The sequence below is a fragment of the Ursus maritimus genome, unplaced genomic scaffold (assembly GCF_017311325.1).
Source record: "Ursus maritimus isolate PB19 unplaced genomic scaffold, ASM1731132v1 scaffold_6, whole genome shotgun sequence".
Taxonomy (NCBI): Eukaryota; Metazoa; Chordata; class Mammalia; order Carnivora; family Ursidae; genus Ursus; species Ursus maritimus.
In genome coordinates this window covers 21,310,971-21,334,225 of record NW_024426774.1, presented here as the reverse complement: position 1 = coordinate 21,334,225, position 23,255 = coordinate 21,310,971, and the positions used below count along the sequence as shown (strand labels likewise).

General features: G+C 41.0%; 2 protein-coding genes across 5 annotated transcripts in view; one reads left to right on the top strand and one right to left on the bottom strand.

The window, feature by feature from the left end:
* Positions 1-13,212, bottom strand: part of LOC103671631 (solute carrier family 4 member 1 adaptor protein) — a 32,857-nt gene extending 19,645 nt beyond the window's left edge. Inside the window, exons 1-5 of the mRNA XM_008700286.2 lie at positions 12,383-13,212; positions 11,971-12,163; positions 10,278-10,400; positions 9,211-9,271; positions 8,305-8,444 (exon numbers count right to left, since the gene is read on the bottom strand). Coding sequence (XP_008698508.2) covers positions 8,305-8,444; positions 9,211-9,271; positions 10,278-10,400; positions 11,971-12,163; positions 12,383-13,045 — 1,180 coding nt within the window. The 5' untranslated portion in view covers positions 13,046-13,212. The remainder of the gene's footprint in view (positions 1-8,304; positions 8,445-9,210; positions 9,272-10,277; positions 10,401-11,970; positions 12,164-12,382) is intronic.
* Positions 13,213-13,377: 165 nt separating this feature from the next.
* Positions 13,378-23,108, top strand: SUPT7L (SPT7 like, STAGA complex subunit gamma). Of its 4 annotated transcripts, none has more exons than XM_040623040.1 (6): positions 13,378-13,594; positions 14,409-14,509; positions 15,139-15,746; positions 19,612-19,936; positions 20,986-21,223; positions 22,448-23,108. In XM_040623040.1, exons 3-6 carry the CDS (start codon positions 15,334-15,336, stop codon positions 22,708-22,710), a joined length of 1,239 nt encoding a protein of 412 aa, XP_040478974.1. In that variant the 5' UTR covers positions 13,378-13,594; positions 14,409-14,509; positions 15,139-15,333; the 3' UTR covers positions 22,711-23,108. The 4 variants fall into 4 exon arrangements, with proteins under 4 accessions (XP_040478974.1, XP_040478973.1, XP_008698512.2 ...); XM_040623039.1 differs by having other exon boundaries at positions 13,378-13,635; XM_008700290.2 differs by lacking the exon at positions 14,409-14,509.
* The last annotated feature ends 147 nt before the right edge of the window (positions 23,109-23,255 follow it).

Sequence of the window (23,255 nt, the reverse complement as noted above, 5' to 3'; positions counted from 1 at the left end):
TCACTCTTTCCCCATATCCCACTAAAGCTACAGTAAAAAGATTTTTTTAAAAACACTAATCTAAAAATAAATGAATAAAATAATAAGTAAAACAATAAACCAAACAATAAAACAATAAATAAATAAATAAAAATACTAATCTACTGGGGCAGCTGGCTGGCTCAGCTGGTAGAGCATGCAACTCTTGATCTCAGGGTTGTGAGTTTGAGTACCATGTTGGGTATAGAGCTTACTTAAAAAATAAATAAAAATTCTAAATCTACAAAGACAGGGAGAATGGGAGAAGGGATAGCAACACCAAGTTTTTGGAAATTAGAAAGTAGACAGACAAGTAGAAACTAAATTAGCAGAACTAAAAAAGATGAATCCTAAACCAACAGTAAGGAAAGCTGAGAATCAATCTGATGATACTGCAGAATCTACAAAAGGATCTGGAACTGGGGACGGATAGTAGTGCTAAAATAAGCAGAAGTGAGTAAAAAAGCTGGTTGACAAACAGATCCTCCCCCCTGCCTACTTACCTCCTTCCCATCCCCAGAAAAAACCCAGAAGTTAATCTCTAGAAAGGGTAAGACAGAAAGTGTTTGCATTGTGGACTGACCAGTTGAGTTGAGGGCATGGGTACTATATTCTAAAAAATTGTACTGTCCTGAAAATAGGTGAATATTGAGAATCTGCTCAGCCATCTTCCAGCACTTAGCTCTAGAAATTTCATGCAAGAGACTGGAAGATTGTTCTCTGAGGAATCCTGCCAGCAGAAGAGGAAAAACCCGAGAATATTTACATGAGAAGTTCCCCAACAAAAGACCTGTCAACATCATTCTACATTGTTGCTCAAAGTTAATAAGTCCCACGTATATAATCCAAGTTGTCAAACACCTTTTTGGTCCCCAAATAAGAATCTACAACCAAGGACTACACAACTGAGAAACACCTCTAACATGCAGGATAGAGACCACACAAACAAAAAGAAAAGGCAACCTGGAGAGCACAGATTAGCACAGATACTTACAATCCACGAAACAACAATAGTGTATTATGTTTTAAAAATGAATATTCAAGGGCACCTGGGTGGCTCAGTTGGTTAAGCACGTGACTCTTGATTTCAGCTCAGGTCATGATCTCAGGGTCGTGAGATCAAGTCCTGTGCTGGGCTCCGCCTCCCCCTCATGGAGTCTGCTTGAGATTCTCTCTCTCTCCCTCTGTCCCTCCCCCAACTTGCACTCCCACATGCACATGCTCTAATAAATAAATTAAATCTTTAAAAAATTAAATATTCGAGGACAAAAATGAGCCCTGGAAATTAAAATCTTTTTTTTATAATCATATTTTTTTATTATATTATGTTAGTCACCATACAGTACATCCCTGGGAAATTAAAATCTTGATAGCAAAATAGAGAAAGATAAAGCTGCAGAGATCTCCCAGAAAAAACAAAAGACACAGAGATAAAAAAGCAAAGAAAAAAAAAAAGACGAGAAACTTCAGATGGTCAGTCTAAGATGTTCAATATCTAGAAAAATTCCAGAGAGAAAGAGAAAACAAAGGGATGAAATGATTAATGGCATAATTCCAGAAATGTTCCTGAACTGTCAAAGATTTCCAGAGCAGGAGTTCGTGGGTGGCTCAGTCCATTGAGCCTCTGGCTCTTCATTTGGCTCAGGTCATGATCTCATGAGTCATGGGATTGAGCCCTGAGTGGGGCTCTGGGCTCAGCACAGAGTCTGCTTTGTATTCTCTCCCTCTGCTCCTCCCCTGCCCTACTCACTCTCTGTAAAATGGATAAATAAAACCTTAAAAAAAAACAAAAAAAACCCTCCAGACCAAAGGACCCAATAAGTACCTAGAAAAATAGATGAAAATAGACCAACAGAAGGTACATCATAGTTAAGTTTCAGAACCTTGAGAACAAAGGGAAACTGACAAACTTCTAGTGAGGGGGGGGAATGACATATAATTGATCAGGATTCTGAACAGTTTTGGACTGCGAGAGCAACACTGGATATAGATAATAATAGTAATGCCTTCAAAGTTGTGAAGGAAATTATTTTCAATTTAGAGTTCAACTCCCAGCCAAACTAATAACCAAGAGTAAAGCTAGCATAATTATATTTTCAGAATGGAGACTTTTAATAAAGTTTACTTGCTATACATCCTTTCTCAGGAATCCACTGGAGTATGTCCACCAAAACAAGAGAGTAGACCAAGAAAAATGAAAGATGTGAAATCCACTGAAGACTATCATCATCCATACCCTCTACTATTGTATCAGCTTTTTTTTTTTTAAGATTTTATTTATTTATTTTCCAGAGAAAGAGACAGTGAGCAAGCAGGAGGAGCAGCAGGCAGAAAGAGAAGCAGGCTCCCCAAGGAACAAGGAGCCCGATGTGAGACTTGATCTCAGGACCCTGGAATCATGACCTGAGCGGAAGGCAGATGCTTCACTGACTGAACCACCCAGGTGTCAGTCCTGCTGCAGGTCTAGAGAGCAGTAAGCCCTAAAAGAATAGGGCTCTTCAGGAGAAAGGTTTCCAAAAGGGTCAGAACTGATCAATTACTGGGGCGTCTGAGTGGCGCAGTCGTTAAGCGTCTGCCTTCGGCTCAGGGCGTGATCCCGGGGTCCTGGGATCGAGCCCCACATCAAGCTCCTCCGCTATGAGCCTGCTTCTTCCTCTCCCACTCCCCCTGCTTGTGTTCCCTCTCTTGCTGGCTGTCTCTCTCTGCCAAATACATAAATAAAATCTTTAAAAAAAAAAAAAAAAGAACTGATCAATTACTGAATCCGATTGACCATGTGGAAAAATATACTGAAAGGCTATTGAAAGGTGAGAGAAGAGTGACCAAGAGCTATATAATCCAAACACATGAAAAACACGCACAACTATTAACTTTAGGAAAAACAAAAAGAAAAAAACTCGGTTGTGACTAATATTTGCATAAACATAATCATGTAAATACAAAATACAAAAGACAGAGGGAATCATATTGGATAAAAAGCAAGACCCATCGATATGCTGTCTGCAAGAGACCTATTTTAGACCCAAACGCACCTCCAGATTTAAAGTGAGGGGGTGGAGGGATGCTTAGGTGGCTCAGTTGATTAAGCATCTGCCTTCAGCTCAGGTCATGATCCCAGGTTCCTGGGATCAAGTCCCACATCAGGCTCCCTGCTCAGCGGAGAGCCTGCTTCTCCCTCTCCCTCTGCCTGCCGCTCCCCCTGCTCTCACTCTGACAAATAAATAAGTAAATAAATAAAATCTTCAAGATAAATAAATAAAATGAGGGGGTGGAAAAGAATTTACCAACCTAATGGACATCAAAAGAAAGCTGGGGTGGCTATCCTTATATCAGACAAATTAGATTTTAAACCAAAAACTGTAATAGGAGATGAGGAAGGACACTATATCATAATTAAAGGATCCATTCAACAAAAAGATCTAACAACTGTAAATATTTATGCCCCTAACATGGGAGCAGCCAATTATATAAACCGATTAATAATAAAATTAAAGAAACACATCAATAGGGATACAATAATACCAGGGGGCTTTAACCCCTCCTCACTGCAATGGACAGATCATCTAAGCAGAAGATCAACAAGGAAACAAGGGCTTTGAATGACACACTGGACCAGATGAACTTTACAGATATATTCAGAACATTCTATCCTAAAGTAACGGACTACACATTCTTCCCAAGTGCACATGGAACTTTCTCCAGAATAGATCCATACAGGGTCACAAATCAGGTCTCAACTGATACCAAAGGACTGGGATCAACCCCTGCATATTTTCAGACCACAATGCTTTGAAACTAGAACTCAATCACAAGAGGAAATCTGAACTTAAACACATGGAGGCTAAAGAGCATCCTACTAAAGAATGAATGGGTCAACCAGGAAATTAAAGAAGAATTTTAAAAATTCATGCAAACAAATGAAAATGAAAACACAACTCTTCAAGACCTTTGGGATGTAGCAAAGGCAGTCCTGAGAGGAAGTATATAGCAATACAAGCCTTTCTCAAGAAACAAGAAATACAACCTAACCGTACACCTAACGGAGCTGGAGAAAGAACAGCAAATAAAACCTAAACCCAGCAGGAGAAGAGAATTAATAAAGATGAGAGCAGAAATTAATGAAATAGGGGCGCCTGGGTGGCACAGCGGTTAAGCGTCTGCCTTTGGCTCAGGGCATGATCCCGGCGATCTGGGATTGAGCCCCACATCAGGCTCTTCCGCTATGAGCCTGCTTCTTCCTCTCCCACTCCCCCTGCTTGTGTTCCCTCTCTCGCTGGCTGTCTCTATCTCTGTCAAATAAATAAATAAAATCTTTAAAAAAAAAAAAAAAGAAATTAATGAAATAGAAACCAAAAGAACAGTAGAACAGATCAACCAAACTAGGAACTGGTTCTTTGAAAGAATTAATAAGATCAATAAAACCCTGGCCAGACTTACCAAAAAGAAAAGAGAAAGGACCCAAATAAATAAAACCATGAATGAAAGAAGAGAGATCATAACCAACACCAAAGAAATGCATACAATTGTAAGAACATATCATGAGCAACTATATGCCAACAAACTAGGTAATCTGGAAGAAGTGGATGCATTCCTGGAGACATATAAACTACCAAAACGGAAACAGGAAGAAATAAAAACCTGAAAAGACAAATAACCAGCAAGGAAACTGAAGCCATAATCAAAAATCTCCCAACAAACAAGAGTCCAGGACCAGAGGGCTTCCCAGAGGAATTCTACCAAACATTTAAAGAATTAATACCTATTCTTCTGAAGTGATTTCAAAAAATTGAAATGAAAGGAAAATTTCCAGACTCCTTCTATGAGGCCAGTATTACCTTGATCCCAAAACCAGACAAAGATTCCACCAAAAAAGAGAACTACAGACCAATATCCCCGATGAACATGTATGCAAAAATTCTCACCAAGATACTAGCCAATAGCATCCAACAGTACATTAAAAGGATTATTCACCACGACCAAGTGGGATTTATTCCTGGGCTGCAAAGGTGGTTCAACATCCGCAAATCAATCAATGTGATACACTACATTAATAAAAGAAAGGACAAGAACCACATGATCCTCTCAATAGATGCAGAAAAAGCATTTGACAAAGTACAGCATTCTTTCCTGATTAAAACTCTTCACAGTGTAGGGATAGAGGGAACATAACTCAATATCATAATAGCCATCTACAAAAAGCCCACAGCGAATATCATTCTCAATGGGGAAAAACTGAGCGCTTTTCCCCTAGGGTGAGGAACAAGACAGCAATGTCCACTATCACCACTGTTGTTCAATATAGTACTAGAAGTCATAGCCTCAGCAAACAGAAAACAATAAGAAATAAAAGGCATCCGAATCGGCAAAGAAGTCAAACTCTCACTCTTCGCAGATGACATGATACTCTGTCATGTGGAAAACCCAAAAGACTGCACCCCTAAATTGCAAGAACTCATACAGGAATTCAGCAATGTCACAGTATATAAAATCAATGCACAGAAATCAGTTGCAGTTCTATGGAAATCAGTTGCATTTCTATACACCAACGAGACAGAAGAAAGAGAAATTAGGGAGTTGATCCCACTTACAATTGCACCCAAAACCTAAGATACCTAGGAATAAACCTAATCAAAGAAGCAAAGGATCTGTACTCAGAAAAATATAGAATACTCATGAAAGAAATTGAGGAAGACACAAAGAAATGGAAAAGCGTTCCATGCTCATGGATTAGAAGAACAAATATTGTTAAAATGTCTATGCTACCTTGAGCAATCAATATATTCAATGCAAACCCTATCAAAATATCATCAACTTTTTTCACAGGGCTGGAATAAATAATTCTAAAATTTGTATGGGACCAGAAAAGACCCTGAATAGCCAAAGGAATGTTGAAAAAGAAAACCAATGCTGGTGGCATCATAATTCCGGACTTCAACCTCTATTACAAAGCTGTAGTCATCAAGACAGTATGGTATTGGCACAAAAACAGACACATAGAACAATGGAACAGCATAGGGAATCCAGAAATGGACCCTCAACTCTATCGTCAACTAATCTTCGGCAAAGAAGGAAAGAATATCCAGTGGAAAAAAGTCTCTTCAACAAATGGTGTTGGATAAATTGGACAGCCACATGCAGGAGAATGAAACTGGACCATTTTCTTATACCATACACAAAAATAAACTCAAAATAGATGAAAGACCTAAATGTGAGACAGGAATCCATCAAAATCCTAGAGAGCACAGGCAGCAACCTTTGTGATCTCGGCTACAGCAACTTCTTGCTAGACACATCTCCAAAGGCAAGGGAAACAAAGGCAAAAATGAACTATTGGGACTTCATCAAGATAAAAAGCTTTTGTACAGCAAAGGAAACAGTTGACAAAACCAAAAGACAACCAACAGAATGGGAAAAGATATTTGCAAATGAGTATCAGATAAACGGCTAGTATCCAAAACCTATAAAGAACTTCTCAAACGCAACACCCAAAGAACAAATAATCCAATCAAGAAATGGGCAGGAGACGTGAACAGACATTTCTCTAAAGAACTGAAATGCCTGGGTGGCTCTGTCGTTAATTGTCTGCCTTCGGTTCAGGTCATGATCCCAGGGTCCTGGGATCGAGTCCTGCATCGGGCTCCTTGCTCAGTGGGCAGCCTGCTTCTCCTTCTGCCTCCGCCCCTTCCCCTGCTTGTGTGTGCTCTCTCTCTCTGTCAAATAAATAAAATCTTAAAAAAAAGAAGACACACAAATGGCCAACAGACACATGAAAAAATGCTCAACATCACTCGGCATCAGGGAAATACAAATAAAAAAACCACAATGAGATACCACCTCACATCTGTCAGAATGGCCAAAATAATAAGTAAGGGAACGCCAGATGTTGGTGAGGATGCAGAGAAAGGGGAACCCTCTTACACTGTTGGTGGGAATGCAAACTGGTGCAGCCACTCTGGAAAACAGTATGGAGGTTCCTCAAAAGTTGAAAATAGAACTACCCTATGATCCAGCAATTGCACTACTAGGGATTTACCCCAAACAATCACATACAAACATAGTGATCTGAAGGGGCACCGCTCCCCAGTGTTTATAGCAGCAATGTCTACAATGGCCAAACTATGGAAAGAGCCCAGATGTCCATCAACAGATGAATGAATAAAGAAGATGTGGTGTATATATATATATAATGGCATATTACTCAGCCATCAAAAAAATGAAATTTTGCTATTTGAAACTACATGGATGGAACTAGAGGGTATTATGCTAAGCGAAATAAGTCAATCAGAGTAAGACAATTATATGATCTCACTCATATGTGGACCTTAAGAAACAAAACGGAGGAGCATAGGGAAAGAGAGGAAAAAATAAAATGACAAAATCAGAGAGGGAGACTAGCCATAAGAGACTCTTAATCATAGGAAACAAACTGAGGGTTGCTAGAGGGGAGGGGATGGGGGATAAGGTAACTGGGTGGACATTAAGGAGGGCACGTAATGTAATGAGCACTGAGGATAAGACTGATGGATCACTGACTACCTCTGAAACTAATAATACATTATATGTTAATTAATTGAATTTAAATAAAAATAAACAAAAAATAAAATAAATGACTCAAAATAAAGTAGCACACTCTTCCTTTTGGGAAATATGGATATTTTTATAAATGTCAAAAGAAATAATTGAAAGAGTTTAAAAGACTTCCTTCTAAGGTTGAAGACTGAGGAGAGGCAGGGCAAGGAACAGGTATATTTTGTTATAAGCCTTTGGTAGTTTTAAACTATACCTAAGTTACTTTGCAATAATAAAAACTACTTTTAAAATAAACAAAAATATAGCATAAGCCTTTATTAATAAATGATGATATAACCAGACAGGTTTTTAAAATGAGATAAATTTAATGCAATCACATAGGTAATATCCATGATACATTCTTACGTGAAAAATATAAGTATGAAAGAGTATAAGTAATATAAATGTATTTGTGTATGAGTATTTGCTTTTTATTAAAGGATCTAGTTCTGAACACATGAAACTGTCTAGGAGAATATAAACAATGGCTTTCTGTGGGTACTGAGATATGGAATCTTTTGTTTTCACTTCATAGAATTCTAGACAATTTACACTTTCCCCCTAGAAGATAGTTAATCGCCTTCTGTGTTAAATTTTCCTTTCTTCTTTCTTTTTCTTTCTGTCTCTGTCAGAAGAGACATCTCTTTGTATCTCTCTTCCTACCTCCCTCCCTCCCTCTCTTTCATTCTTTCAAGGAAAAGAAGCATTCCCACATACCTGCCTCCTGCCGCAGCAATCCCAAAGTATCAAGGATTCGACAAGCTTCCAGTGAACACTGGATCATTGCTTCTTTTTTCTTTCCTGAATGAATGGCCTCAGCTACCAGCTGTTTTCCAGTTGAATCATCCACAGGTAATCTGTATTGGTTTGGAGGGAATCATAGTACAGTACTAAGCTCCAATTCTCATGGGAAAAAAAAAAAACCTAATATGCTGTGATAATAGTAATTTTTTGACATGCCTTTTTTTTTTTTTTCGGTATCAATAATTATTTTATTTTATTTTTTTTTTTTTTAAATGATTTTTTATTATATTATGTTAGTCACCATACAGTACATCCCCGGTTTCCGATGTAAGGCTCGATGATTCATTAGTTGTGTATAACACCCAGTGCACCATGCAATACGTGCCCTCCTTACTACCCATCACCGGTCTATCCCATTCCCCCACCCCCCTCCCCTCTGAAGTCCTCAGTTTGTTTCTCATAGTCCATAGTCTCTCATGTTTCATTCCCCCTTCTGATTACCCCCCCTTTCTTTATCCCTTTCTTCCCCTACCAATCATCCTAGTTCTTATGTTCCATAGATGAGAGAAATCATATGATAGTTGTCTTTCTCTGCTTGACTTATTTCACTTAGCATTATCTCCTCCAGTGCTGTCCATGTTGTAGCAAATGTTTGACATGCCTTTTTAATCTCTCCATTCATCTTGCTCTATCTTGCCAAGGTCGGACTTCAAATCTTTTCCTTATACCTCTCACCCACCCCACCCCACTGGCCAAATTATCAAGGCCCAAATTCAAGAACAGCCTAAAAATAAGGCTGAAGTTACTCTTTGGGTTTGTTGTCTATAACGTGAAATTGACCACTTTTCAGAAATGGACATTAATGAGAACAGAACATACCTCACCCTACAGAGCCAAGTGCTATGTCCCTGTTCATCAAATTCATATTCTAATTCTTCTCCTGTGGGAGGAAGAAAGACAAAACAATTTTAATAATATCTGAAAACTACTAGTTGAGAAAAACGGAAAAGAGAGGAAAGGTTAAATAAGAATATCAAGTTCCCATACCACACTGAACACTAAATTTCAAAATGTTTCACTGCTTATTCCTAGGGATTATCATCTGATAATAAAACTAGGATGAGCCTAGGGAGCATGGGTGGCTGGCTTAGTCAGTTAAGTGGCCCACTCTTGATTTTAGGTCAGGTGGTGATCTCAAGGTCCTGGGATAAAGCCCCGTGTTGGGATCTGCACTCAGCAGGGAGTCTGCTTCAGGAAATGTCTCTCTCCCTCTGACCCTCCCCCTGCTTGCTCTCTCACTTTCTAAAATATATAAATAAACCTTTTAAAAAAAATTAGGATGAACTTGAGGCATAGAAAAGCAAACTCAGATCAAAACAATCAACTCTCCAAAAATAGCTCTGTCCACTATATAGCACCTTTCACACTTATTTAAGTTGTAAATGTAAGCTGTTAACTTGTCACAATTGCCTGGTTTTTAAAAGCATAAATATTAAGTGCAGAATGCAACCAGTTCATATATATATTCATACACACACACACAGATGTTCTCTCAAAGCAGCTCTACTGAAACAATCCTCTGTGGAAACATTCATTAAATCATATAACGTGGACATCTATGTTAAGATTTACAAAAGATCAGATGAATTGGAAACAAAAAAATTTAAGAAGTTAGGTCAATCTCCCCACCACCCAAGTCTAGGATCTTTTCAGAAGACTGAGACTAGTCAAAAAAAAAAAAAAAAAAGCAGTCCCTTTTTTCCAAGATAAGACTAACAGGACTTTTACTAGTTTTCAAAATAAACCTGAAGCAATCGACCACAAGGGCAAGAACTGATTAAGGAGAACAGCAGATAAAATACAGCATTTCTAAGTACCCTGAAGATCTACAAAACAACACTGCTATGGATACCTTTTACTGGCAGGGTCAGAATCTGTTTACATACCTTCTCGGTCAAAAAAACCTTGGAGAGCCTTTTTTGGATCCTTTATATAAAAGGCCTCCCTTTCCTGCTGAAACTCTAAGACAATGGGGTTCTCTTCAGCCTCATCTTCTACAGCATCTTCTCCTACAGGGAAAGAAAGAAAAGATAGACATAGGAAGAGACTGTCTTAATGATACCCACTTTCCACTCAGCCTGCATAAAGATATAGTTATCAATGAAAAGAAAGGTGGGGGATGGGGGGAAGGGGGCAAACACAAAATCAACAGTATAAATATCTTTAGTTTTTCTAAATTGTGTGACAAATTAAAACTTGTTTTCATGGCACCTTGTTGTTGTTGTTTTTTCTCCATCACTATATTTTAAAAACAAAATTACCTACCACATTGTCCATAGAAAAAAAAATCTAAGCTTCTTGGCCTGGCATTCCTGCTCTCTATCACCGGGGTCTAATACTCTGTCTCCAATATAACTTCTTAATATTTACAGTATCTGTCAAGTAGACTAGTCTACTCATTACTCCCTTAAAATCATCAATCCTTCCCTGAAAACCATTCTCAACACTCAGCTTCCTGGGGCCTAATTTTCCTTTCCTTCAAGTTCCAGCTCAAGACCGGTCTGTTTGTAAACTTAAAAACTTTTCCAAATTTTAAGTCAGGGTTGCCCAACAGAAATATAATAAAAGCCATACATGAAGTGTTTCATTTTCGGGGTGCCTGGGTGGCTCAGTCAGACTCCTATCTCTCCCTCTCCTTCTGCCCCTCCCCCTGCTCACGCCCATTCTCTCTCTCAAAAAATAAATAAAATCTTTTAAAAAAGAAGTTTTTCATTTTCTAGTAGCCACATTAAAAAGGAGAAACGGGTAAAATTACTATCATGTAATCAGTATAAAAATATTATGAATATTTTACATTATTTTTTTACACTAAGTCTTTGAAATCTAGAGTGTAGTTTGGACTAGCCATTCTGTAAGTGCCCAATACCTACATGTGGGTAATGGCCACCATACTCGACAGTGCAGGTCTAAATTCTCAGTGATTACTCCCTTCTCTGAACCCTCACTCTGGCGTACTTATGGTTTCTAGCTTTTGTTTGGCACTTACAAAAGTAATTTCACAATATTTATCCAGTCTTCCCAATGACATATTAAGGCCCTCTTCTTTTTATATTCCTAGTTCCTGAATACCCATCCTCCAAAATGCCTGACATTATGGAAAATTCAATTTATTCCTCTGGCTAAGGGACAAGCTTTCTCTGATTAGCTATTTCACATTTCAGGGAATTTACATAAAGTACAAAAAATTAGAGGGACTATCCTATACTGAACATTCCATGTTATTTGATTGAATATAGTTCCATCCCCCCAGTGATGATAATCAAGGTACTATATATATCTATAGATATAGATATATAGATATATATATGCATAATATATATATGGTAAAAATAATAAATTAGTTGTGCGCTGAGGAAGAGTTTTGAACAAGGAAGTGCGCTGTAAAACGCATTAAAAGAAATTCATAGTGCCCATAATTCAATTTTTGGACATCAGACAAGCTAACAAATCTCTGTGGGTTTTGGTAATCTCATGTCCAAATTGTATTTGTCTCACCTATCTCAAAAAGTCATGAAAAGCTGTATGACCACTAGTCATGAATTTAAAATATTAACCTGGGCAGCAATTTTAATTTCTTACCCATTCCCCAGGTGCAGCCCACTTCATCATCTTGACTACTAGTATTTCTCTTCCTTTCAGTGGTATCCTCTTCTTCCTCATCCGAGTCTTCTCCTAACATCTGCTTCTCCAACATCATTTGCTGCTGCTTGCGCAATTCCTTCAGTTGCGTTACCGTCAACTCGGATTCTGCCTCTCGGTCTTCCTCTGGTCCCTGATGAACCAAGCGAAAGAATGATTCTTTCGGAGTTCTGGATTGTTGGAGTCACTTTCAGAAACACGGCAATGCGCAGAGAGGTCTGGAGAGGGGCCAGACTCCTCCACTTTTGTCATCGCTGACCGGGAGAATCTCCTTCCTCAGTGAAAGTTTAAGGAGCTCTGGAAGCCAGCCCGGTGCACTCCAGAGATTGCAATCCTCGATTTTTCTACTTACCTGAAGAAGAAAGAGCCGGGTGCTGCCTCCAAAGCGAAGAACATGCCCGACGTGGACGCGACAATAGGTGCGGGGTGGGATGCGGGTTTTGTTAAGAAAAGTGCCGTGGGTGCTTCCCAGATCGTAAAGATAGAAGCCCGGCCCGTGGCCGTCGCTTTCTTCTTCGAGGCCCGACGCCCTGTGCTGCAGCACGGCGTGGTACCGGGACACCGAAGGGTGCTCCAGGCACACGTCGCAGCTAGACAGCCTCCCGAAAAGGCAGCAACTCGTCCCTTTCAAGCTGCGGGTGCCAAGGATGGTGCCGCCCTTGAGTGTCTCTAGGCTGTAGGGGGCCGTCGCGGGGCCACCCCACGGCGGCTCTTGGTAAGGGGGAGCCCGGACCGGGCCGCCAAGGGAAGGAGCCGCTGTGGGGGGCCGCGGCTGCTCCTTCGGTGGACTCCTGTTGCCCCCGCTGTCCGGCCGGGCTGGCGGGGCGTCAGGCTCCCCGGAATCGGGCTCTAGCGACGCCGCGGGCCTTTCCTTCTTCACCTCCTCAGGGTTTGGAGGATTGGTGGCCGGGGCCTTGCCGCGCACCACCGGGGGCACCGGCAGGGTTGGTTTCTTGAAGTCGTCACTGAGCTCTTGCAAAGCCAGAGGCTCGGACTGAGATGGACTATCAGCCATCCTCAGTCAGATGCAGTCTCGAAATCCGTTCCGGGAAACCTCCCCCTTCGGTCTCTAAGTTCCTCTCCACGTCTTTGTTTCTCCCTCTCCTTCTCTCTTTCTCTCTGCTCCCAGAGACTTCTCTGGGCAACGATAGCGGAGTTACTCCTTCGCCACCCACAGCGTTACGAAGAAGTGAATATCACGGGAAGGAAAAACAAAAAAAAAAAAACGGTCGAGGTGCTGTGAGAACGGGGACATCTTTAGAGGTTGCAACCGGATTGTAATAACTTCCTGTGGCAAACCCTGATTAAGAAGAAGCGCTTCCGGCAGCCTAGGACCACTAATCAACAAGTCAGCCTTCCGGGCCTGGTGCGACCCTCGCCTTAGGCCTTTCAGAGTCGGTCGTATGGGAGTCCAGCCCAGCTCCTGCGACGCGGCAGTGAACAGTCGTGCTTCCTTGCCTCGGTCCAGATCCAGACCTCCTCGTCTCCCGGCCGCCTCCGGCATCGTGTGACTACGGGACCCTGCGCCTGCTGTCCGTGACCAAGGAGGCCCCGAAGGATCTGAGTATTCTTTGAACTTGCTGCTTATTCTTCGTGCTCTTTTCGGTGAAATTAGGGAAATTAAATTAAATTAAATTAAATTAAATTAAATTAAATTAAAATTTGGGGGGAGTCCCTTCGTTGATCCGTTTTTTTGTTCATTGTTTTGATTGTTTTGTTTTTCCGAAACCAATTATTGAGACTGCATACTGTAGTGGTTAAGAGCACAGACTCTGGAGCCTGTCTTGATTTTCTCCCTCCGTCATTTGTGACATTGGGCAAGACAGTGGGCCTCAGCTTCCACATCTAAAAAATGGGATAGTTGGGGAAATTGAATTAAACAATAAAGTCAAAGCCTGGCGCACAGTATGTACTTGATAAATGCCAGTTACACTGTGTGCCAAACACGGTACAAATATCATGGTTGTGGGGGGTTGATGGGAGGATAAACTCGATTGAGGTAAGTCCTAGTTTAAGTCCAGGTAGAAACGCTGTGGTGGAGACATGGGAAGTGCTGTGAGAATATAATGAAGGGAGATTTACTGGGGAGGTAATGGAGACTGGTGACTTAAACTATACTTAAGAGTGAATACAAGTCTGCCAGGGATGTGGTGGGTGACAGGGCATTTCTGGCAGAGATCACAACTTAAAGGGTCAACTGGAAATACATGACATTCTCAAGAAACTGAGTAGCATGATATTGTTAGAACTAGGTTGGTGATTTCCTCCAGGAAGCTCCCTCTTTGTGCTTCCACTGCACCATGTCTGTGTCTCTGGGACAGCCCTTACTGCACACTTTCATACTGAACTGTTGTTTATATTTCTCTCCCTCACATCAGGTCAGGGATCTTGCAGTGGTCTTTGTCTCCTTCCATAATGCCTGGCATTTGATAAACATTTGTTGAACTTGAAGAGACATATGGGCAATGAATCTGGAAAGGTGGGTTGAAGCCAGATTGCAGATTTTGATGAATAGTAGGCCCAAGAATTCTGGCTGACTTTTTCCAATAGGCAACGAGAAGCCATTTGATCTGAGTTTTTAAAAGATTCAGTCTAGCGGCACTGCAGAATAGATTAGCTACAAGGAGAGACTGGAGTAAGGGATATGAATTAGGAAGCAGCAGAAATCACTCAGATTCTTCCCTATATGTGTCAGAAGTTGAATGCATAAGACTGTTTAGATTACTGGTCAATAAATCTTTCCATCAGGACCAGGGAAAAGGTTGCCTATGTTTGACACACACAAAGTAAGAACCACCACCTCTTCCTATCTTTAACTCTACTCCCCTTTCTCCTACTGATTCAGAACAGAGGTGTCAAGATACTCTGAAAAATATTCCAGGTCTCATTTAAGTATCTTGCCTTGCAAATTGTTCAGGACTGAGCATGATGACAGTTCTAGTAATGAATTAGTGGGGTGAGATGGAAAGCATGGACACTAGTGCTCCCAATACTACTGGAGCAATTAGTCTACTAATGATCCAAATTCCAGTCAGTCCAGTAGGAATGTCATTGTATGTGACTGTGATGACTGGCATCTAACAGTTGTATTTCTCTTAATTTCTTCAGGGAGAACATCTTTGGTCCTCCAATGTTGCTGACACTGACATTTTCTGAGTGGTCTTGAACAGCCTACTTTTTATGTAAATAACTGGCTAGACTTCATATTTTTCACTACAGAAGCCTATAACCTAGAGATTTAAAAGCACTGCTTTTAGGTTACTACTACATTTAGCTTGAAATTTCTGCCTTTCTTATTCCAAAATGTTGAGATACTGGGGAGAGATACCAATCTCATCAAGCCAGACCAACAGAAGTTCCTTTGATTTGCTCCCACGGGAGTTCCGTCTCGTGGAAGTGCATGACCCACCCCTGCACCAACCCTCAGCCAACAAGCCCAAGCCCCCCACAATGTTGGACATCCCCTCAGAGCCGTGCAGCCTCACCATCCATACTATCCAACTGATCCAGCACAACCGACGTCTGCGCAATCTCATTGCCACAGCTCAGGCCCAGAGTCAGCAACAGACGGAAGGTGTAAAGACTGAAGAGAGTGAACCTCTTCCCTCTTGCCCTGGGTCACCTCCTCTTCCTGATGACCTTCTGCCTTTAGACTGTAAGAATCCCAATGCACCATTCCAGATCCGGCACAGTGACCCAGAGAGTGACTTTTATCGGTAAGACAAGGCTTTGCTAGATCTTCCTTTTCTCAAAAAATCTTCACAACAGCACTGTTAAGCATGTAATAATATTTCCATGAAGAAACTGAGGATAAGGGTAATTGATATGGCCGAAGTTGCTCAGGTAATTAGTAAGAAGTCTAAGACTCGAATCCTGATCTTCCAAATCCAGAGTCTGTATCTTTTATTTTTGATGTAGCAAATATTTATTGAGTGCCTACCACATGCCAAACACTTCCCTAGGAACAGGGTACTACACTAGTATGTAAAATAAACCATGGCCTCAGTCCTCAGAGCGTAGTCTTTCTGTTTAATTTGAAATGTATATTATGGGTTTAGCTCAGTGTCCTCAAATTGAGATTCATGGACTTATTCTCATATTATTAGGAATCCATAAGTTCTATATAAGAAATTTTAAATTGTGTACAGTTGACCCTTGAATACCATGAGTTTAAATTGTGTGGGTCCACTTACATGTGGATGTTTTCACAGTACAGTGCTATAAATGTATTTTCCTTATGATTTTCTTAATAACATTTTTCCTCTAGCTTTACTGTAAGAATATAGTATATAGAACATATAACATACAAAATAAGTGTTAATTGACTGTGTATGTTATCACTAAGGCTTCCAGTCAATAGTAGGCTATTAGTCATTGGGGTGCCTGGCTGGGTTAGTCAGAAGAGCATGTGACTCTTGATCTCGGGGTTGGGAGTTCAAGCTCTATATTGGGTATGGAGATTACTAAAAAAATAAAATACACTTTTTAAAAAAAATTTTTATTTGAGTGAAAAAGAGAGAGCACGAGAAGGAGAAGGGTCAGAGGGAGAAGCAGACTCCCCACTAAGCGGAGAGGCTGACAAGGGGCTTGATCCCGGGACTCTGGGCTCATGACCTGAAGGCAGAAGCTCAACCTACTGAGCCACCCAGGCGCCCCTAAAATAAAGTGAAATTTAAAAAAAGATTAAAAAGTAGGCTATTAGTCATTAAGTTTGGGGGAGTCAAAGCTGTTTGTGGATTTTCAACTGCACAGGGGGTTGGTACCCCTAACTCCCACATTGTTCAAGGGTCCACCTATATTTTCATTTTGATAACATCACTTAAGAAATAATATAAAAATGTTCTTGATCCTTGCTACACAAAATCTGGTCTGAGACTAGCAGCATCAACATCACCTGGGAACTTACTAGGAATTCAGAGTCTCAGGCTCTACCCAGCCTGCTGAATCAGAATCTTTATTTTAACAAGATCTCCAGAAGATTCGTATGTCTGTTTAAGTTTGAGAAGCCCTGTTCCATATCTTCTGAATGGCTCCCTTATAACCTAATGCTACTATTGGGTTTCAGTATGTAAGTTTGCATTTGGTGCCAAAGAATTACTTTTTTCTTTTCATTTTGAAATTTGTCAGACCAAAGAAAAATTTAAATAAGTACAAGAAATGCCCAAATACTCTTTACCAGGATTCACCAATTGTTAACAGTTTGCCACATTTATTTTCTCTCACATATGTATAAGCATGTATACACATATACACACATAAATATATGTGTAACATAAACACATACACACTTTTTTTACCAAATATTTTAAAGTTGCACATATCCCAGTATTTCATCCCTTAATTCTCAAGCATTCCTTCACCCCTAAATTCTTCACCTTATTCTAAGAATAAGGAAAATTTCCTACATAATCCTAATACCATTATCACACCAACGTCAATGAACACTAATTAAGTAATATCATTTAATAAGTCCCCATATTCAGATTTCTCCAGTTGTCTCCAAAATATCTTTTGTAGATATATTTTTCCCTAACCCAGAACCCAACAAAGATTCATGAATTGCATTTGGTTGTTTAATATCTTTTCTTTTTTAAATTAATTTATTTGAGAGAGCGAGAGAGAGTGTGTGTGAGCAGGGGGCCAGGGCAGAGGGAGTGGGAGAGAGAGAATCCCAGAGCAGACTCCCCGTTGAGCAAGGAGCCTGACTTGGGGCTCAGTCCAGTGATCCTGAGATCATGACCGGAGCCGAAACTGAGAGTCAGATGCTCAACCGAGACACACAGGCGCCTCTGTTTAGTGTATTTTAAGCCAAAATTCTCCTTCCTCCTTTTTTAAAAAACATGATAATTAATCTTTTTTTTTTTTTTTAAGATTTTATTTATTTATTTGACAGAGATAGAGACAGCCAGTGAGAGAGGGAACACAAGCAGGGGGAGTGGGAGAGGAAGAAGCAGGCTCACAGCGGAGGAGCCCAATGTGGGGCTCGATCCCACAACGCCGGGATCACGCCCTGACCGAAGGCAGACGCTTAACCGCTGTGCCACCCAGGCGCCCCAGATAATTAATCTTTTTTAAGAGTTCAGGTCATTTAGAATGTAGAATGTCCCACTCACTGGATTTGCTGATTATTTCCTCAAGATCAGATTCAGGTTAAACATGTTTGTAACACTTATTGCATCTGCTATTGATGAAAATAGTTACTATTTTAATTTTCCCAAATTAATGAGAAAAGAACAGAAATGGACTTAATCTGTAAGGGTTGCAGTTGGGCCAAATGAAGACCAGATGATATCCTGGTGCACTGTATAATTGAAGGTTCTGAAGTCCTTGGAATAGTGAAAAAGGCAGGGACAGCTATCATTACATGCATGGCATATGTTCGTATAGACATGGCCAGCTTCAAAAAACTTGCTCCGTACTGATCAGTACCATATTTACATTTTGAAGACAATTTAGTTTTAACAAAATAATATTGTCCATCATATTAAAATGATACTTTTGTTTAGAATTTTATAGTTTTGCATCAAACTTCTAATTTTATCCATTTACGTCCTTTGTCAGAGGGAGGCAGAAGATAGGAATTTTCAGGAGACAGGTAAATACTTAGAAGTTTGTTATTTTTAGGAGATCAGACAGCTTTTTGAAATTTTTTCTTAGATTAAGATTTCTACAGCAGTGATTAGGAACAAAATGGTGTATTATGAAGAACATGGGATCTGAAGTCAGAAGCTCCACCTTCTGGGGTGCCTGGGTGGCTTAGATGGTTAAGTGTCTGCCTTCGGCTCAGGTCATGCTCTCCAAGTCCTGGGATCGAGCCCCAGGTAGGGCACCCAGCTCAGCAGGGAGTCTGCTTCTGCCTCTCCCCTGCTCATGCTCTCTCTCTCTGTCTCAAATGAATAAATAAAATCTTTAAAAAAAAAAAAAAAGAAAAGAAAAGCTCTACCTTCTGATAATACCAAAACAACTTCTGGTAGTTCCACGCCTCTGAACCTCAGTTTCTCAAACCCGCCAAATGGGAATCATTAAATGGACCTACTACCCATTTCTTTGCATAGGATAGGATAAAAATGCCTTGTAAACTGTATATATTTTAAATTGCTTTCTTAAAATTGAGTTGCTTTCCCAGTTTTACAAATGGTTTTTTGTAGTTGTGTAAGAATCTCCTGATTGGGACTTTGAATTTCTGAACGCCAAGTGTCGTCCAGCATATGAGGAAACTATGTTGTGGTGAAATAGAGCTGTTACCTGAGCTACGCTGTTACATTTTATTATATCCTAAAAGTGATCAAAATTGAGCAGTTGGTAAAAGGAAACCTCCTATTGACCTGATATTTTTTTATATTGTTCACTGTCGATGTGTATTGCCTATTAAGAGTTTATGTAATTGGAGGAGCTTAGAGATGACTGACTTGCTGAGACATGCCTTGGCAGCAGCAAGATGAAACTGGGCTCTGTAACCACAGAGAATTCCCCTAGAAAGCTGAGCCGGTGGTTCAACTGAAATTATAAAACGCGTAGGGAGACAGGACAGGTCACCCCTTGGCATGAGCACTAATAACACTGCCGTGTCTCCCCTTTCAGCGGGAAGGGGGAGCCTGTGACTGAACTTAGCTGGCACTCCTGCCGGCAGCTCCTCTACCAGGCAGTGGCCACAATCCTGGCCCACGCAGGCTTCGAGTGTGCTAATGAAAGTGTCCTGGAGACCCTCACCGATGTGGCACATGAGTATTGCCTTAAATTCACCAAGTTGCTGCGCTTTGCTGTGGATCGAGAAGCCCGGTTGGGGCAGACTCCTTTCCCTGACGTTATGGAGCAAGTATTCCACGAAGTGGGCATTGGCAGCGTGCTGTCCCTCCAGAAGTTCTGGCAGCACCGCATCAAGGACTATCACAGTTACATGCTACAGGTGAGGTCACCCTGTGAGAACTGGGTAAAGATGTGTAATCCAGGGGTGTTCAGCTGCATCCCACACTTGCCCTAGAGAGCAGAGCATGGGGTCTTGGAACAGAGTGGATTTGACCTGCTCTCCTCATGGCCCTGGTTGTGTTCCACTGGCTTCCTCACTGACCTGGCCAGCCCCTGGGGCCTCTTTTAGTCAACGAGTGGCCCCATTTATTGATAACACTTCTGCTGGAAGAAATTATAGACAGGAATATGGAGTCTGAGAGAATGTGGTTAGCATGCTTTAGTCAACAAATACTTACTGAGTGTCTACTGTGAGTCAGGCACTGTGGGAGACAGGAGTTAGTAAGACAAGTTCCTGGAGCTTGCATTCTTGAGCAGGAAACAAAAACAAATAAATAATGATCAAAACAATTTTGGATGGCGTCAGGTGCTATGAAAAGCAAAACCAAACAGAATGAGGTGATAACTGCCCAAGGGTAGAGTAAGGGGTAGAGATACCATTTTTGGTTACAGCCAGAAATATCTAATCTCTTCAACCCTTGTGGCCTTATGCAAATCATTTGTTCATTGCTTGGTTTCCCCAAATCTAAAATATGATAAGGAATTTTTAACACCCCACAAAAAAAGTCTTGACTAAATGATCCAAATTTTCTACACCATTCATTATCTACGTTATCTACATAGGGTACCTTTGTCAACTGTTAGTTTTTACAGCCATTTAAAAATGTGATCTTTTGTCCCCATTCTGATTTATCTTTAACAAAGTCTCTTTTACCTTTATGTAACTTTTAATTAATGATACACAGACTCTCTGCTAAACAACTTTTCTTTACATGTCTCTGTCATTTACAAATGCAAACTCAACACCTTAAACAATTCCTTCTGTGTGTCTACTATGCTCAAAAAAAAAAAAAGTAAAAAAACTTTTCATTGGCAGTGGGTGCTTTATGCATATCCATATTATGTTGGCTTTTCCATGGGATGCCACAAGCTGACCATCCACCTTGCTTTTAACATTCCTTTGAAAAATTGACTCTTGCTTGCCAACAGATTAGTAAGCAACTGTCTGAGGAGTATGAAAGGATTGTCAATCCTGAGAAGGCCACAGAGGACACAAAACCTGTAAAGATCAAGGAAGAACCTGTGAGCGACATCACCTTCCCTGTCAGTGAGGAACTGGAGGCTGACCTTGCTTCTGGAGACCAGTCACTGCCCATGGGGGTCCTCGGGGCTCAGAGTGAGCGCTTCCCATCTAACCTGGAGGTCGAGGCTTCGCCACAGGCGTCAAGTAAGAGAAATCAACTTACTCTGATTTTGGAAGATTTGCCAATCTCAGCACCTTTTGCATTGTGGAATCAAACTCTAGAGATGAGAGAAAAAAGTGGGGGTGGGCAAGAGAATAGAAAGTCTAAAAACAAATACAGCCTCACTGATCTAGATATATCAACATTCTTCTCTTTGAAATTAGTGAAGGGAGGACTAGCACAACTTTAGAGGCATTCTTTAAAATAATTCCTAGTTCGGGTCTAGATGCAATATGTATGCTCCTATTGAGTACTGAGCTAATGTAGCTGACCCAGCTGGGTGAGCAGATGTCCCCTTTGTCCCTTAGCATGCTGTATTTGTCTTTCCTGATGCTTGTAAGACAACTTCCAGATAGATGGAGGAAGGCTAATTGCTCAAGGCTGTTTGAATAGTTGGGCTTCCTTGCTAGAGTGCCCCCAACAGATTGGAGCTGAAAGGGACTAAAAGAGGGCTATCCAGTCAGAGGCAGCTGGCCTCTTCTTCCAGACAGACTCTCTGATCACCTTAGGAACCAGGATGACTCGATCCTTAAGTCAGTTAGATTGCAAATTAGTCTAGATACTTAGTTCTACTCAAATATAAATTGTCATTCCATCAATGCACAAATGATCCAAGTAACAAATCCTAAACAGAATTAGGCCACACGTTTTAAAATGTTGGGCAGAGACTCTCACCATGGAAGGAGTAACAACCACAGAGCAGCGTTGCCGGAACACAGAGACAGGAGCACCAGAGAGAAATTGTTGCAGATTTACGAGCCATGTCTCTTTCCAGCAGTCTGGGACTGCTGCCAGCATTTTGTAGTGATCATTAACTTCCTAACGTGAGAGAGGACCAGGGACCCAAACAAAAGGCAGGAAAACAGGACCTTATAGAAGGAAGGAAAGAAACTTAACACCTGAACAAGAGCCTGTGGTTGTGCCTGCCTTTGGGCCATGAGACTGTGAATCTTTCCACCTACGTAGTTGTACCGCCCTGGTTTAGGGGAAGGTGGGTGAGAGGGGGGTAAAGGAGGGTGGAGGACGTGGAAAGGAAAATATTCAGAGTTGGTAGTTTTTGGAACAGAGAATACCAACCATGTTCTCCAGCCAAGTAGAGTCAAAGTGAAGTCTGAGCTCAAAGGCTAGGAATCTGCCCTTGGTGAAATATTGGTTCTGCTGTGTTCCAGCCTTGGCTTACCACTAGTTGTATTCTCTTCCATTGCTAGGCACAGAGGTAAATGCTTCCCCTCTCTGGAATCTGGCCCATGTGAAAATGGAACCTCAAGAGAGTGAAGAAGGCAATGTCTCTGGGCATGGTGTGCTGGGCAGCGATGTCTTCGAGGAGCCCATGTCTGGGATGAGTGAAGCTGGGATCCCCCAGAGCCCGGATGACTCAGACAGCAGCTATGGTTCCCACTCCACAGACAGCCTCATGGGGTCCTCCCCTGTTTTCAACCAGTGCTGCAAAAAGAGGATGAGGAAAATATAAAAGGAAAAGAGACATTCTCTCCAGACCTACAAGACCCAACAGAAAACCTTGATGTATTCAGATTTGTTTCCATAAAAGATGATTTGACTCAGTAAACACAGTGGATTTTCCTGATTTCATTGGAGCTGGATTTAACCAGACAAGTCTGCATTTTACTTTTACAGCTAGTTTTTATACTTTTCCACAACCAAGCCACCTTTCACAGACAGTTCACAATACTTGGATGGTAATTGGGAGACCAAAGCACTGTTCCTGACTGGTGTCTTTACCTTTGCACAACAGAGAAGAATCATACTGCTTGGCTCTATATCGCAGGGATGTTGTACAGATTAAGATTCTTATCAAACCTTAAAGCTGTGCTTGAAAAGACTCACAAGTGAATATAAGCCAATATTAGATGCCAGTTATTTCATTGAACTTGCTTCAGTTTGGGGTCAAATCATTGGGAACCTGGTACTAAAACCTAACAGGAAATAGCTAATCCCCTTATCCATCAGTAGTCTTTTTCAGTTTTTTGCTGCTCATGTCTCACAAAACCAGGGGTC

What these genes read in the sequence shown, in the direction of transcription:
- SUPT7L (XM_008700290.2), top strand. Translation starts at nt 15,334, where the DNA reads ATGTTGAGATACTGGGGAGAGATACCAATCTCATCAAGCCAGACCAAC. An exon ending in CCAGAGAGTGACTTTTATCG is followed by an intron (nt 15,747 to 19,611) that starts GTAAGACAAGGC and finishes CTCCCCTTTCAG; the next exon opens with CGGGAAGGGGGAGCCTGTGA. An exon ending in ATCACAGTTACATGCTACAG is followed by an intron (nt 19,937 to 20,985) that starts GTGAGGTCACCC and finishes GCTTGCCAACAG; the next exon opens with ATTAGTAAGCAACTGTCTGA.